This window comes from Hemitrygon akajei, chromosome 25 (assembly GCF_048418815.1).
Source record: "Hemitrygon akajei chromosome 25, sHemAka1.3, whole genome shotgun sequence".
NCBI classification, from domain to species: domain Eukaryota; kingdom Metazoa; phylum Chordata; class Chondrichthyes; order Myliobatiformes; family Dasyatidae; genus Hemitrygon; species Hemitrygon akajei.
In genome coordinates, this window is record NC_133148.1 from 23,736,977 (window position 1) to 23,751,299 (window position 14,323).

Below are 14,323 nucleotides of genomic sequence, written 5' to 3' on the forward strand. Positions count from 1 at the left end.
ACAATGGACCCAGCACCAAGCCCTGCAAAACTCCACCAGTCACAGGCCTTCAGTCAGAGAAGCAACCATCTATTACCACCTCTGCCTTCTTCCACAAAGCCAATATCCAATCAAACTTACTGCCTTATCTTGACATATCTGTCAAATCCCTTAGGATTCTCCTTCACTTTGCCTGCTAGGGCAACCTCGTCCATTCTTTTAGCTCTTCTTATTTCTTTCTTAGGGGTTTTCTTGCAATTCTTATACCCCATAAATACCTCATTTGTTCCTACCTGCCTGACCCTGCTGAGCATTTCCTTTTCCTTCTTCACCAGGGCCTCAATATCTCTTGAAGACCAAGTCTCCCTAAACCTGTCATCATTGCCTTTTATTCTGACAGGCACATACAAGCAATGTGCTCTCAAAATTTCACATTTGAAGTTTTCACACTTCCCAAGAACACCTTTGCCAGAAAACACCCTGTCCCAACTCACACTTGCCAGATCCTTTCCGATACCATCAAAATTGGCCTTTCTCCAATTTAGAATTTGAACCTGTGAACCAGATTTATCTTTTCCATATTTCTTTTGAAACTAATTGTATTTTGATCAGTAGATGCAAAGTGTTCCCTTACACAATCTTCTGTCAGCTGCCCTGTCTCATTCCCTAAAAAGGCATCAAGTATTCCACACACTCTCGTTGGGACTTCATGCCGATTAAGGAAACTTTCCTGTGTACATTTCACAAACTCCATCCCTTTTATAGACTGGGAGTCCAAGTCAATATGTGGAAATTTGAAATGACCTATTATCACAACCTTATGTTCTTTGCAACTGCCTGTGATCTCCCTACAAATTTGTACCTCTAAATCCTGTAGACTGTTGGGTGGTCTATAATATACGTGGTCATACCTTTCTTATTCCTCATTTTCACCCATAAAGCCTAACTAGAGGAGTTTTCCAGAAACTCCTGACTGATTACTGCTGTGACAAATTCCCTGACAAGTAACACCATTCCTCTCCCTTTAATCCCTCCTGCACTGACGTGTCTCAAACAATGGAACTCTGGATATTGAGCTTCCGGTCCGGGCTCTCCTGCAATCAAGTCTCACTGATATCTACAGTATGATAATTCCATATGTTGATTTATGACATGAGTTAATTTGCCTTTCCTATAAAATACTTGTTTTGAAATATACGCAGCTCGAACAATGCTCACCCCGTGCTCAACCGTTTAATTCCTGACATCTGTCTCCAGAACCTCTCCACTATCTGTCCTGATCCTCTGGTTCTCATCCCCTGCAACTCTAGTTTAACCAGCCCCCACCCCCCCAATGCAGCATTAGCAAACCTTCCCATGAGGATATTAGTCCCCCTTCACTACAGATGCAAACCATCTGCCCTGACTGACAGATGTTTAACTGCACCATTGCAACAGAACAGTTGCCAACAATATGTTTCATTTAGCTAGTGACACACAGGTACCAGATGAAGAGCAGCAAAGTTAGTGGGGACAAGGAGCCCTCAAACAGTGATCTGACATCTTTGACCCAAATATATTGTCTGGTCAATGGTTGGTACTCTCACCTCTTTGTCAGATGGCCGTAGGTTCTAATTTCTCTGACCATTAGTTGACAGCTGATCACTGGGACTCCTGATAAAGGAAGGTTTAGACACCATAGATACAAAGACACCCATTTCTCCCCCGCGTGTGCGTCACCTACCACACCTCATGTCGAAGGTTCCTTATTTCCCGTCTCCAAAAATCACAGCTAAAACATTTTCACATCTCATTTATTGAACTTGGATCGGTACATTGACACAAACAGAGATTTAATACATTGTGCAGTCCCACACAGGGTTGAAATCCATTCAAATGTGGCAGAAGAAGGTCTTAGGATGTACATACAAACTCGGTGATTTGTTCTTAATTTGGTTCTTGATCTTAATTTAATTCTTATTTATTTCAAAAGGACCAGATTTTAAACATGTTTTAATCAGCTAAATAATCCTCTCTGATAATTAATAATCATAAAACTAACAAAACCAGGGTTTCATGGATTGAATCACACAGTATTACACACAAGATTTAAAACTATCAGTCAGAACAAGTGAGACATTGACCAGGGTGGGTTTGCTGTGAGATTTATTGATGCTTCGGAACAGGTTGGTTGTGAGCGACTCATGACCCACCACACAGGAGAAAGTGGTGCCGCTCTTCCACTCCTCAGGAGAAACCATCAGCTGACTGGTCATTGTGTTCCAGCCTCTTCTGGGGTCCTTGGTCACCGGCTGGTTCACAAACCCTGTCTTCAGAAGGGTGTCATTGGCCATCCAGGCCACATAGATGTCTGCGGGAGAGAACTTGGTGACCAGGCACATCAAGGTCACAGTCTGATCGGTGTCTACCTCATCCGATGAAGGTGGGAGGAGGTAAACCTGAGGACGAGTCACGACAGCACCTGGAGCAGAGCGAATATCAGTTAGAATGAATCTTCCAATAATTCCCTCCTTACCCAACAGATTCTGGTCTTGTACCAACATGAACAATTTCTAAATCTGAGAGGCTTCTCTTTATCTGAAACTAAAGGCTTTTCCCTTTCTGCTCATCATTGGGATTTGTGGAGTGGAAATCTCGAACCTGCTACATTTTACAGCTTCCAGCGAGGTTAGTCCATTCAGTTCAATCAATGGGAGTCGCTGAACACAGCAACTTGACAGAAAGTGGAACTCAGCCCCTGGACTTGCATCATCCTGTGCTGTTTGTTCCATCTCCCCTGGAGCAGGGGTGGCAGTCTCAGCTGTGTACGTGTGAGAGGGAGTGAGAACCTGTGGAACTCTCTCCCACAGAAAGCACTTGAAGAATTATCAAGTAATATATTCAAGAATGGATTGTATATACTTCTTTGGATGAATGAGTCAAAGGATATCTGGAGAAAGCAGGAACAGGGATTGAATTTGGATGATCAGCTGAGACCAGACTGAATGGTTCAACAGATTGAGAGACCCAGTGACCTGCTCCTGTTCTCATTTTCTATCGTCTATCACAGTGCTGGATGGTGATAAATCTGTCCAATTGCTGAGATCAGACTCACACTGAATTCTGTCCACACATACCTGTGTTCTTCCTGATGGATTTCTTCACCGGTGTTGGCAAACTCTCGTCCTTTATCACACACGAGTACTCAGCCCCACTGTTCCACTCTGCAGCAGGGACTGTCAGTCTGCTGGTGATCATATCTTCAGCTCCGTTGCTGTCTGGACCCAGAGTCCACACCCCATCTTCCCTCTTCCTTCCGTCCACCTGCCAGGTTACACTGAATCCCTGTAAATCACTGTGAACCACCTCACACAGAATGGTCGCTGTCCTCTTCGTCCAGATCTCTTCGAAGGAAGGTTTGCTTAAAGTGACTGAGGGGCGGGTATCTGAACATTCATCTCGGAGAAACATCACAATCTCTTGTCAATTATTTTCCACTCCCATCAAGATAGATGAGACCTATCTACATTGGTGAGGAAAGGAATCTCACCTATTGAGCAGACAGGGTAAACACCCTGAATGAACATAAATGAATAAGATTGACCCTTACATTGCTTTTGCAGTTTCGTGCTCACTTAAACTGTTAACAGCCACGTTGAAACAAATACAGAAAATACCAAGCCTTTCAAATTGTGGCTGTGGAGCAGAAAACGGAGCCAAGTCTAACCTGAAAATATTCCAGAAAATTCACATCATATTTCAAAAGTTAAATATCAGAAATATTTAGTTTTTGTCACAATTATTAAAATGCACTTTTTTCTCTATTAGGTGTAACTAACATTTGCTGCAGCTTTATCAGAATGTTGTGTGTTCAAGTCGCCCTCCAGAGGCTTCTACACATTGTCCAGGCTGACTATTCCCACACAGGAGCAGAGGGAGAGCTGCTCTGCTGGAAATTCAGTCCCAATTGAGGCACTAATCAGAGGCTGGGATTATGTTCAAAGGCAGAGGGAAAAAGCATTTTGAAGAGATGTCCAGAGTGCCTGTACGGTGAAATCATGTGGATTCTTTTCAAGTTATCAACGTATTTTCTGAAATAGAATAATTTCTGCGGTGAAGCTTCTGGATTATGTTGGTTGAGAGCGGAAACCAAACGGATGATTGACTGATTTGAGTGCCATACTAGATTAGAAAGTTCGAGATGAGAAGAGCCAAAGCAAAGGCCAAACCGATGATTAGCCGATTTAAGTGCCAATCGAGATTAAAAGGATTAAGATCTTTTTTCACACATTGGATGTTTGACTCTGAATTCTATTGTTTCTTTGTTTTGTGTCTGCCTGCAAGAAGAGAATCTCAAGGTTGTATATGGTGCACATACTTTGCTAATAAATGTACTTTGTACTTTGAACTTTATCAGTTCACTCACAGAATTAAACCAGGGCTGCAAGGTGATTTAGTGTTGACCTTGAATTCATAGCACAATGTAAACAATTTCGATAATGGGGTGAGTCCCAGGACTCTACCTGAGACGTTCTTCACTTGCTTCTTGATTCTGCTGTTGGAGGGTATTGACTCAGGTATCAAATTTACTCAGGTATCGAATGCTGGCCATTTAATCACTTGTCTCTTACCCACCTTTGGTACTATTGGTCCGTGCTGTCACTGGGGAAGATGAAGGAGATTCCTGAGCAGAGCACTCGTACTCCACCCCACTGAACCACTCCTCCACACTGATCTGGAGTTCGCTGAACACTCTGTATCGGGACCCGTCCCTCTCAGCTTGATGGGTGTGAATTCCTTTAGTTTTCTCCTTCCCGCCCACGTGCCAAGAGATGTGGATATCTTCGGGATCTGTACAGATAACCGCGCACTTCACAGTAGCAGTCTTGTTGATCCACATCTCTTCATTGAGATTTTGGGATTTGGGGATTTTGAATAAAGACAGACAATTCTGTGGATTAGAAATGGAAATCTTCAGAATATTCCTGGAGATATTTCCATTGGTTGTGTCAGGTCAAGACAGAATATCAGTACATGACAGCTGCAGTTAATGCATAAGGAATAACAGAAACATCCAGGGCTGAATCATGTATGCATATTCCTGTAAGATTTGATTGAGAAAAGAAAATCAGAATGAGTGATCTGATAACTAGGTTTAGATTCCCTTTCTAATAACTGTACCAATTGGTTCACTGTGAGACAGAGAAGCATGCAGATTTCTCAGTAGAGACACAGCTCAGTATATTCTTTGCTTGGAGACTCAGTGCCATTGATCAGTAACAATGAACACTGTGACTCAATGAGAATCCCTTTCTCCATCTGGGCTGAGCCTGGGATTCACTCAGTTTAATAACTTCACATCCCGACATTCCAGTCTTACTGTGGCTGTGGATCTCCTCATCTCTGCAAACTTCACTACCACACAAACTTTAGACGCTGCTCACTCATACACCTGCACTACTTCTGCTGGTGTCTGTGGTTCTAGCATTCTTGCTTAGAAACACTGAAGCCTCGGTCTGTCTTGAAATGAGCAGCCATGGTCAGAGTGTATCCATAAATTGCTGGACTGATGAACTGGCAAAATAGATTCAAATCTCAACCAGGGGAATGAGAGTTTAAATTCAATTCATAAATGCTTCCTGGAATAAAAAAAGAAGAATACAGAGGTATTTGTTGTGTTATTCGCTGTGGTAACTTCTGGAAAGAAATCTCATCTGGTCTGCCTGGTATGTGACTCCAGACCGACAGCAATATGGCTGAACCTTAACCACCATCAGGAATGAGGCAGAAAGTCCCTCAGTTCAAGAGTGATCAGTGATTGATAGGAAATTTTAAATGAATAAAACAGCTTTTTGATCATGTTTTGGTCACCACTCCTCTGGGTTAGTCTCAGGTTTGTGTGATTACACTCAAGTGAAGTTGTTGAGGTCATCTCCCAATGCACTGTTTTCCAGAAAGAACTACAGTCTGGATCAGTGAATTTGAATAAATCAGGCACAGTGGAAGAAAACAGAACAATTGTCTTTGCTCTTGCCATGTGGTCGAAGGTATGGAGGCTGCCACTTTATCAAGAGACTCTGTGACTTCCATTCTGTGAGATGAAGTTGCTTGGCATGATCAGTGTTTTGAAGTAGACAAAATGATGCTCCAGCTAACCTGCTGGACTAGGGATCATTTCCAAATAAGAAGATATATGTGAGATGTTCTTTGGTTGGGCATAACATGCAGATTTGTGACTATTGGGGTCTGCTCTGCCCTGCCTGATCAGGCTGGTTGCTGATTGTGAACTAAGAGCCATAGATTACCAGTTGTTACTTCTTGATCGGAGCCAGAAGTAGTTGTCAGTGGTCATTCTGGTGACTATAGCCAATGACACTGGAATGTAACATTTGAATTGGCAAGGAATGAATTTAAAAGCAGATGCTTCAAGTGTGCTGGCCGCAATGGCTCTGTAGGAGATTCACCATTGCGGATATGAGGCGCCTCACGGATGTGCAGATTTTAAACGGGACTATGAGGAACATGTGGCAGCAGTAAAGTCTCCTTTTTAACTGGTATAATCTTTCTAATATTTGACTGTTCATGGAAGGTCAGGAAATCTCAGTGGTGTGCACTCCGGTATTGGTTGTGTAAGTTCACATGTTCTTACATTGAGACAATGAAAGTACTTGTCAGTAAATAGAGATTCTCTCTGTGCCTCCCTGATCATTATTACAAGGGATGATATTTGTAACATCGTTATCATCAGTTCACTTACATTGCAGCTCTCTGCACTTTGTGTACACCATTTGTACACTCGGTCCCCTTCAGGCACGGGGCGTGTTTTTGTTCTTTGACATTTAGTGTGGAGGCTGATTGTGTTTGTGTCATGGTTGAGACCTTCAATGAGACTGTGAGTCTTTGTCTCAAGAAAGAGCAGATGTAACAGATGTTCCAGTCTGACTGGGATGGATCATATGACAAAGTATGATGTGTATTTCTTAACCTTTCCCATGTCAGTAAGATTATGAGCAGTTTTCTTTTAAAACAGAAAGTCCGTGGGTGTACACTAGATGATCATTGTTGTTGTGTAATATCACAAATATGCAAACCCAGGTGTACACTGAAGGGTCATGGAATTGCGAATCTCAGTTTAATCAGCACTGTGATGTTGTTAAACATGTTTTCTGCAGGTTTCTCAGTTAGGTCCCATATCAGCCTGGTCTTGATGTTCAGCAGTCCCTAGGAAATGTGATCCCCTCATAAAACCTGACAGTCAGGATATCTCCCCTTATTGCTGAATGCTGGTGTTATTCCACAAGAAGCATATAAATCTGTCAATGCTTGGGTAATTCTAACAAAACATTCTCCTTTTTGACATTCCTTGGGATCACTGAGTTTCCCTCTTGGACTGAATTCAGTGTCTGGCACGTGGATCAATGTAACTTCAACAATTTGTCTGATCCAGGATTTACACACAAAGCATGTCAGATTGGACAGGAGACTGGGTAGACCCCTGTGTCTTGTCTCACCAATTTGTCTTGTGCCCAACATTATCAAAGGGTCATCCGTCCTTTGACTGAGTCAATTTGGAATTTCAGCCCCGTTCACCTTCATCACCTCATGCCTCACAGCCACTGGGTGAAAAACAGGTTCCAGTTCTTGCTGACTGGAGTCAGACAGGAGGGAATCTGGCCAAGGAAACTGGAATTGGGATCTGAGTCACACTGAAGCAACAATGTACACAAATGAATGAGTGTATGGACAACCAGAAACACAAGAGGTTCTACAGATGCTGGAGATCTTGAACAACACACACAAAATGCTGGAGGGACTCAGCATGCCAGGCAGCACCTTTGGAGGGGAATAAACAGTCGATCTTTCAGGCCAAGAGACGTCACTGGTACTGGAAAGGAAGTGGGTAGAGGCCAGAATAAGAGGTGGGTGGAGTCGAGTGGAACCTGTACATGGAGCTTCGAAATATAGAGGGGTAATAATAAATGGCTGAACCAAAAGGAATCTGATTGGACAGTGGACCATAGAGGAAAATGCAGGAGGAGGGGATCCAAATGGAGATGATGGGCAGGTGAGAAGAAGTGAAGGGATGAGGGGATTAGAAAAGAAAGAATAAAGGTGTGGGAACTGGGGGAGATTACTGTGAGTTGTAGAAATCAGTACTCATAACATCAGATTGGCAGATATCTGGATGGAATATGAGGTGTTGCTGCTCCAACCTGACTTTGGCCTCACCAGGGCAGTAGAGGAGACCATGGACAAACATGTCAGAATGGCAACGGGAAGTCAAATTGAAATAGGTGGCCACAAGGATAATAGAAAATCAAACTGAAATGTAGAAGGGTGAGACAGCCAGTTTGAATTGCATGTTTTCTTCTCTCTCTGTTAAACCCATCCGAAAAGATACCAGAGACAGGTCTGGAATCCAGTAAATGGATTGTAATAAAATTCAATGACGAACTGTATACACAGCCAATTGCTTTATTTCACACTTTCTTGCTGAACAATGATACTGTTGGGTTGAACCATCGGAGAATGTTGCATTGAGATTACTCATGAAAAAGAGGATTGGCACAGACTTCGAAAATCAGCGGGGACATTTTCCACCTGGAAATAGAAGATTCATAGATTTAAGCTTGGAAAAAAGGGAGCCCCAAATATTCCCCCTCTCTATCCTTTGTATGTCGTAGTCTAGTACAGTTAGTAAATCAATTATTCTTCAGACATCACTCTCCCTCTTAATACATCACGGTGACCATCGCTATAAAACGGGAAGGTGCGTTTTGGTCCATTCCTGCCAGGCACTGTCAGGTAAGTGATTGTTTCAAATCCACCAACAGATCTCTGAGTGGAAGGGAGCACGGTGTGTTCTTGGGCAGATCCATTGTGGAAGACATGTGGATTGACAAGACCTCTATTGTGTAGTGTACAGTCATCTGAACTGATCCGGAAGATATCCACATCTCTTGGCATGTGGGTGGGAAGGAGAAAACTAAAGGACCTGTCACCCATTAACCGGAGAGGGACGGCTCCCGATACAAAGTGCTCAGTGAACTACAGATCAGTGTGGAGGAGTGCTTCAATGGGGTGGAGTTCAATTGCATGGCTCAGAAATCTCCTTCAACTTCCCAAGTGTCAGCACTGACCAATAGTACCAAAGTTGGGAAAGAGACCAGCGATTAAATAGCCAGCGTTAGCTACCTGTGTCAAAATGTTTGACATTTCCATTGTTATGTGTGATGAGAAAACCAGATGGAGATGGGGACCAGAGTTGACCCCCCCTGTGAACTATGCTGCTATTGAGAGAGAGAGATGAAGAACAGGGGTAGAGGCATCTGCTACAGATAAGAGAGAGAGAGACACACATGATTTAGTATTATGGCTTCTTCACTGATCGTTTACCTTTTGCTGCAAGGACACTTCTTTGCTCATTAACATTCTTGCTGAGACAGCAGGGAGGGGCCTAGTTTGATGGACATGGACATGTTGAGTTGATGGATGGCTGATACCCCATCAGGGGAGATAAAAGACGGGTCTACTGAGACACCGGCAGACACACCACGAGACACTGCAAGAGTGTTGTGTACCCACAGGAAGGTGGGGGCCTGGAGGATCGGTTCAGGGGAATCGGTCCGGAGCTCACGGTGGATGAAGGTAGGCTGGTGGGGACTTGTGTGTGTGTCCACTCTTGCCCGGGTGAGGAGTCCACCACTGAAGAACGGTCTAGCCTGGGACGGAAGGGTCATAACCAGTGACCCCAACGGTACAACGGAACAAGAAGACGACGGAAGGTTTGCCTGCTGCAGCTGCTCATCTCTCTCTCTCTCTCTCTCTCTCTCTCTCTCTCTCTCTCTCTCTCTCTCTCTCTCTCTCGCTCTCTCTCTCTCTCTCTCTCTCTCTCTCTCTCACATTGCAACACAACAACTACCTCAACCCAAACTGAACTGAACTGAACTCTGCATATTCTTAGGACTATTCATTTACCCCTAGACTTTGATAGAGCTTGGTTTTGATTCTTATTCCTACACTTCTGTATTTATCATTGCTAACCTGTTTTATATGAATATTTGCATTTTTGATACTGTATTACTTAGTTTACTAATAAACACCTTTAGTTACAGTACCACCAGACTCCAACGTATCATTCCATTTCTGCTGGTTTAGTAACCCGGTCACGGGGTACATGACAAATTGGGGCCTCTATCCGGGATTTTGAACGTTAAATTGGGAGGTTGTTGAATTGATCGGGGTAAAATTCCCTTATCTGATTCAGTTGTGTGGGAGACGGAAAAGGTAATCAGCAGAAATGGAGATTGACGAATTTCTTAGGGAACCGGAAGCATTAGAGGATGCCAGAAAGTTGGAATTGTTGAATATTGTGAGACGGTTGAAACTCTCGACAGTGAAAGTCAGAGATATAGAGAGCAATAGCCGCGTATTATGTATCCCAGGAGGTGTTCTAGGTAGAGGAGTTGGAGCCGTTTCCTGAAAGTAAACCTAACGAGGTTGAGCTCCAGCTTCAGATGGAAAAATTAAGGATGGAGGAGCAGGAAAGGAAAAGGGAGCATGAGCTCCAAGTAAGGAAGCTGGAGGCAGAGAAGGAAAGAGAAGAGAAGCAGTTTGAGCTGGAAAAGTTAAAGGTATTGCAGGGAGGGGACCAGGCAGTAGACACATACAGAGGGTTCAAGATTGGTCGGGGGTTAAGTTGGTACCCCCCATTCGAGGAGATAGATGTCGATAGGTACTTCCTCCATTTTGAGAAAGTGGCTATGAATCAGGACTGGCGTAAGAGGAAGTGGGCTGTTCTGTTACAGAGTGTTCTTAAGGGGAAGGCTCAGCAAGCCTATTCTGAACTGTCTATGGAAGAGGCTAAGGATTATGATGAAGTGAAAAGGGCTATACTGAGGAGTTACGAGTTGGTTCCAGAGGCATACTGGCAGAAGTTCTGGAATTTGAGAAAGCCGTGGGACCGCACATATTTAGAGTTTGCCCGTGAAATGCACATGTATTTTGAGCGCTGGTGCACCTCAAAAGGGGTCAGTGGAGATGTTGATGAACTGACACAGCTGATGCTGATTGAACAGCTTAAAGGTTGCGTCCCTGAGGGTATGAGGACCTACCTGGACGAGAAGGAGGCAGAGACTCTGTCTGCGACTGCCAAGTTAGCAGACGAGTATGCCTTAAACCACAAGATAAAATTTTCCCCAAATAAGAGCTACCACAGGAGTAGTAGGGACGGTAGAGAAAGCCCACCGGCTAAGTCAGAGAATAAGCCGGGGACTACTGGAAAAGGTAAGGAGGAGGAAAAGCAGGCTGGAAGGAAGTTTCCCAGCTTCACGTGTTATAATTGTGGGAAAGCTGGTCACATAGCATCTAAGTGCCTGGCTCCGAAGAAGGAGACAGGAAAAGGAAAGACAACATCCCCAACTGGTTGCATTGAGCCGGTCAACAGACCGATGGGGAGGGAGAGGTTAGATAGAGCCCAAGAAGGGCACAAGAAGTTTATTTTGGACGGGATGGTATCCGTGAAGGAGGGGGAAACCCCAGTTCCCGTGCGGATCTGGAGAGATACTGGGGCTGGTCAGTCATTGATCCTAAGGAAGGTGTTAGAATTCGGTGCTGAGACCGAGACTGGGGAGGTAAATGTGATAAAAGGTATCAGAAAAGGTACTGAGGCCGTACCTTTGCACAAGATATTTCTGAAATGTGACCTGGTATCCGGACCAGTCATAATAGGGGTGTAGTCTGATCTACCGATGGACAACTTGGATGTCCTCCTCAGTAATGATCTTGCAGGTGGGGATGGGTATTCAGCAGTGAAGCTGACGAGCAAGCCTGTAAGTGCTGGGGACCCACCCATAGATTCCAAGATTTATCCCGCCTGCGCAGTAACTTGCAGCATGTCTAGAAAGGTGGTAGAGGCAGGTTCCAGGTTAAATGAGTCCAGCGTTGATTTAGCTGAGACATTTTTACCAGCCTTGTATCAGAAGGGGTTAACGGATGAGGAGAAGAAGGATAGTGGGGTTACGGAAAGTAAGGGAGAGGAGGTGGATCTACCATTAGCAAGGGAGGAAATTATAAAGGAGCAGAGATGTGATGAGGAGCTTGTGGCGTTGAAAGAGACAGCTCTCTCTGAAGCAAAAATTAACAAGGAACCGGTGGGCTACTACCTGAAGGAGGGAGTATCAATGAGAAAGTGGAGGCTGATCACTGTGCCAGTCGATGAGGACTGGGCGATGGTACACCAGGTGGTGGTTCCGAAGGTTTATCGGGACGAAATTTTGAACCTGGCCCATAAGATACCCTTAGGTGGACACTTTGGAGTGAGGAAAACAGTAGATAGAGTTATGAGAGACTTTTACTGGCCAAACATGAGGAAGGATATTATTGACTATTGTAGAAGGTGTCACACGTCAGGTGGTAGGAAAGCCAAATCAGGTTATCCCTAAGGCACCCCTTCGACCGATACCCGCCTTCGAGTCATCATGGATTTTGTAGGTCCCCTGCCTAGAACTGCGAGTGGGCGGCAGTACGTGATGGGTATGATGTGTGCTGCCACTAGATTCCCGGAGGCTGTGCCCCTGGGGAACATTAAAACTCCCGCGGTGGTAAAGGCACTCATTAAATTTTTCACCACGGTAGGGTTGCCTAGGGAGATACAGTCAGATCAGGGGAGTACCTTCATGTCCCATACATTTCAGCAGATGTTGTCTCAGATGAGAGTTAAACAAATTCTGGCCTCCGCATACCACCCAGAATCTCAGGGGGTGTTGGAGAGATTCCACGTGACTTTAATGACCATGATTAAAACATACTGTCAGGAAAATACTCGAGACTGGGATGATACATTGCCACTTGTGTTATTTGCAGTGAGGGACACGGTTCAGGAATCTCTGGGGTTCAGTCCATTCGAGCTCGCTTTTGGTCATAGGCCCAGAGGACCCCTAACCTTACTTAAAGAATAGTGGTCTAGCCCGACAGTGCATGTCAATTTGATTGACTATGTTTTGAAGTTCCGTGAGAGGCTCCACAAGATTTGCGACCTTACAACAAAAAATCTCAAAGACTCCTAAACTAAAATGAAGCAGTGGTATGATAGACGAACACAAGAACAGGTATTTCAAGTGGGCGATAAGGTCTTGGTTCTGTTCCCATTAGTGACCAACCCCCTACAGGCGAGATTCCAAGGGCCGTACAAGGTGATTAAGAAAATAGACTCGCTAACTATGTGATCAAAACCCCTGATAGGAGGAAGCCGAGCCAGTTGGTACACGTTAATATGCTGAAAGGTTGTCGTGATGCAGAAACCGTGCCAGTCGGTGCTGTCACAAAAACAGATGAGGCCGTAAGGATTGATAATGAGGGGCCCGAACATCTTGAAAAGATAAACATAGTGCCCACCAACTAGAGAACTCTGTTATTTTGGCCAACTTTGCTGATAATAAGGTCAGTCATTTGAAGCCTGGACAGAGGGAGCAGCTGACAAAGCTAATTAACCAGCATGCAGAGTTATGCCCAGACGTTCCGAGGAGATGCGAGGAAACCACAGATGATGATATTGTTACTTCAGCCCAGCCTATTAAGCAGCCCCCCCATCGGATGAATTTGGAAAAGAGCAAGCTAGTGGAAAAAGAAATTGAACATATGCTAGCTGCTGGTATTATGCAGGATTCTTCCTCAGCGTGGGCATCTCCATGCATGGTTGTCCCGAAGCCTGATGGTAGTGTATGGCACTGCACAGATGACAGAAAAAAGACCAGCCGTTAAATAGGCAGAGTTAGTTACCTGTGTCAAACTGTTTGACATTTCCATTGTTATGTGTGATGAGAAAGCCAGATGGAGATGGGGTCCAGAGTTGACCCCCCTGTGAACTATGCTGCTATTGAGAGAGAGAGATGAAGAACAGAGGTAGAGGCATCTGCTACAGATAAGAGAGAGAGGAGACACACATGATTTAGTATTATGGCTTCTTCACTGATTGTTTACCTTTTGCTGCAAGGACACTTCTTTGCTCATTAACATTCCTGCTGAGACAGCAGGGAGAGGCCTAGTTTGATGGACATGGACATGTTGAGTTGATGGATGGCTGATACCCCATCAGGGGAGATAAAAGACGGGTCTGCTGAGACACTGGCAGACACACCACGAGACACTGCAAGAGTGTTGTGTACCCACAGGAAGGTGGGGGCCTGGAGGATCGTTTCAGGGGAATCAGTCCGGAGCTCACGGTGGATGAAGGTAGGCCGGTGGGGACTTGTGTGTGTGTCCACCCTTGCCCGGGTGACGAGTCCACCACTGAAGGACGGTCTAGCCTGGGACGGAAGGGTCATAACCGGTGACCCCAACGGTACAACGGAACAAGAAGACGACG

General features: G+C 44.7%; 1 gene segment (V, D, J or C); it reads right to left on the bottom strand.

Moving 5' to 3' along the window:
- Positions 1-1,786: 1,786 nt before the first annotated feature.
- Positions 1,787-4,549, bottom strand: LOC140716208 (Ig heavy chain C region-like). The segment is given in 2 exon segments: positions 1,787-2,440; positions 3,096-4,549. Coding segments are annotated over 2 exon segments (720 nt in total).
- Between the last annotated feature and the right edge of the window lie 9,774 nt (positions 4,550-14,323).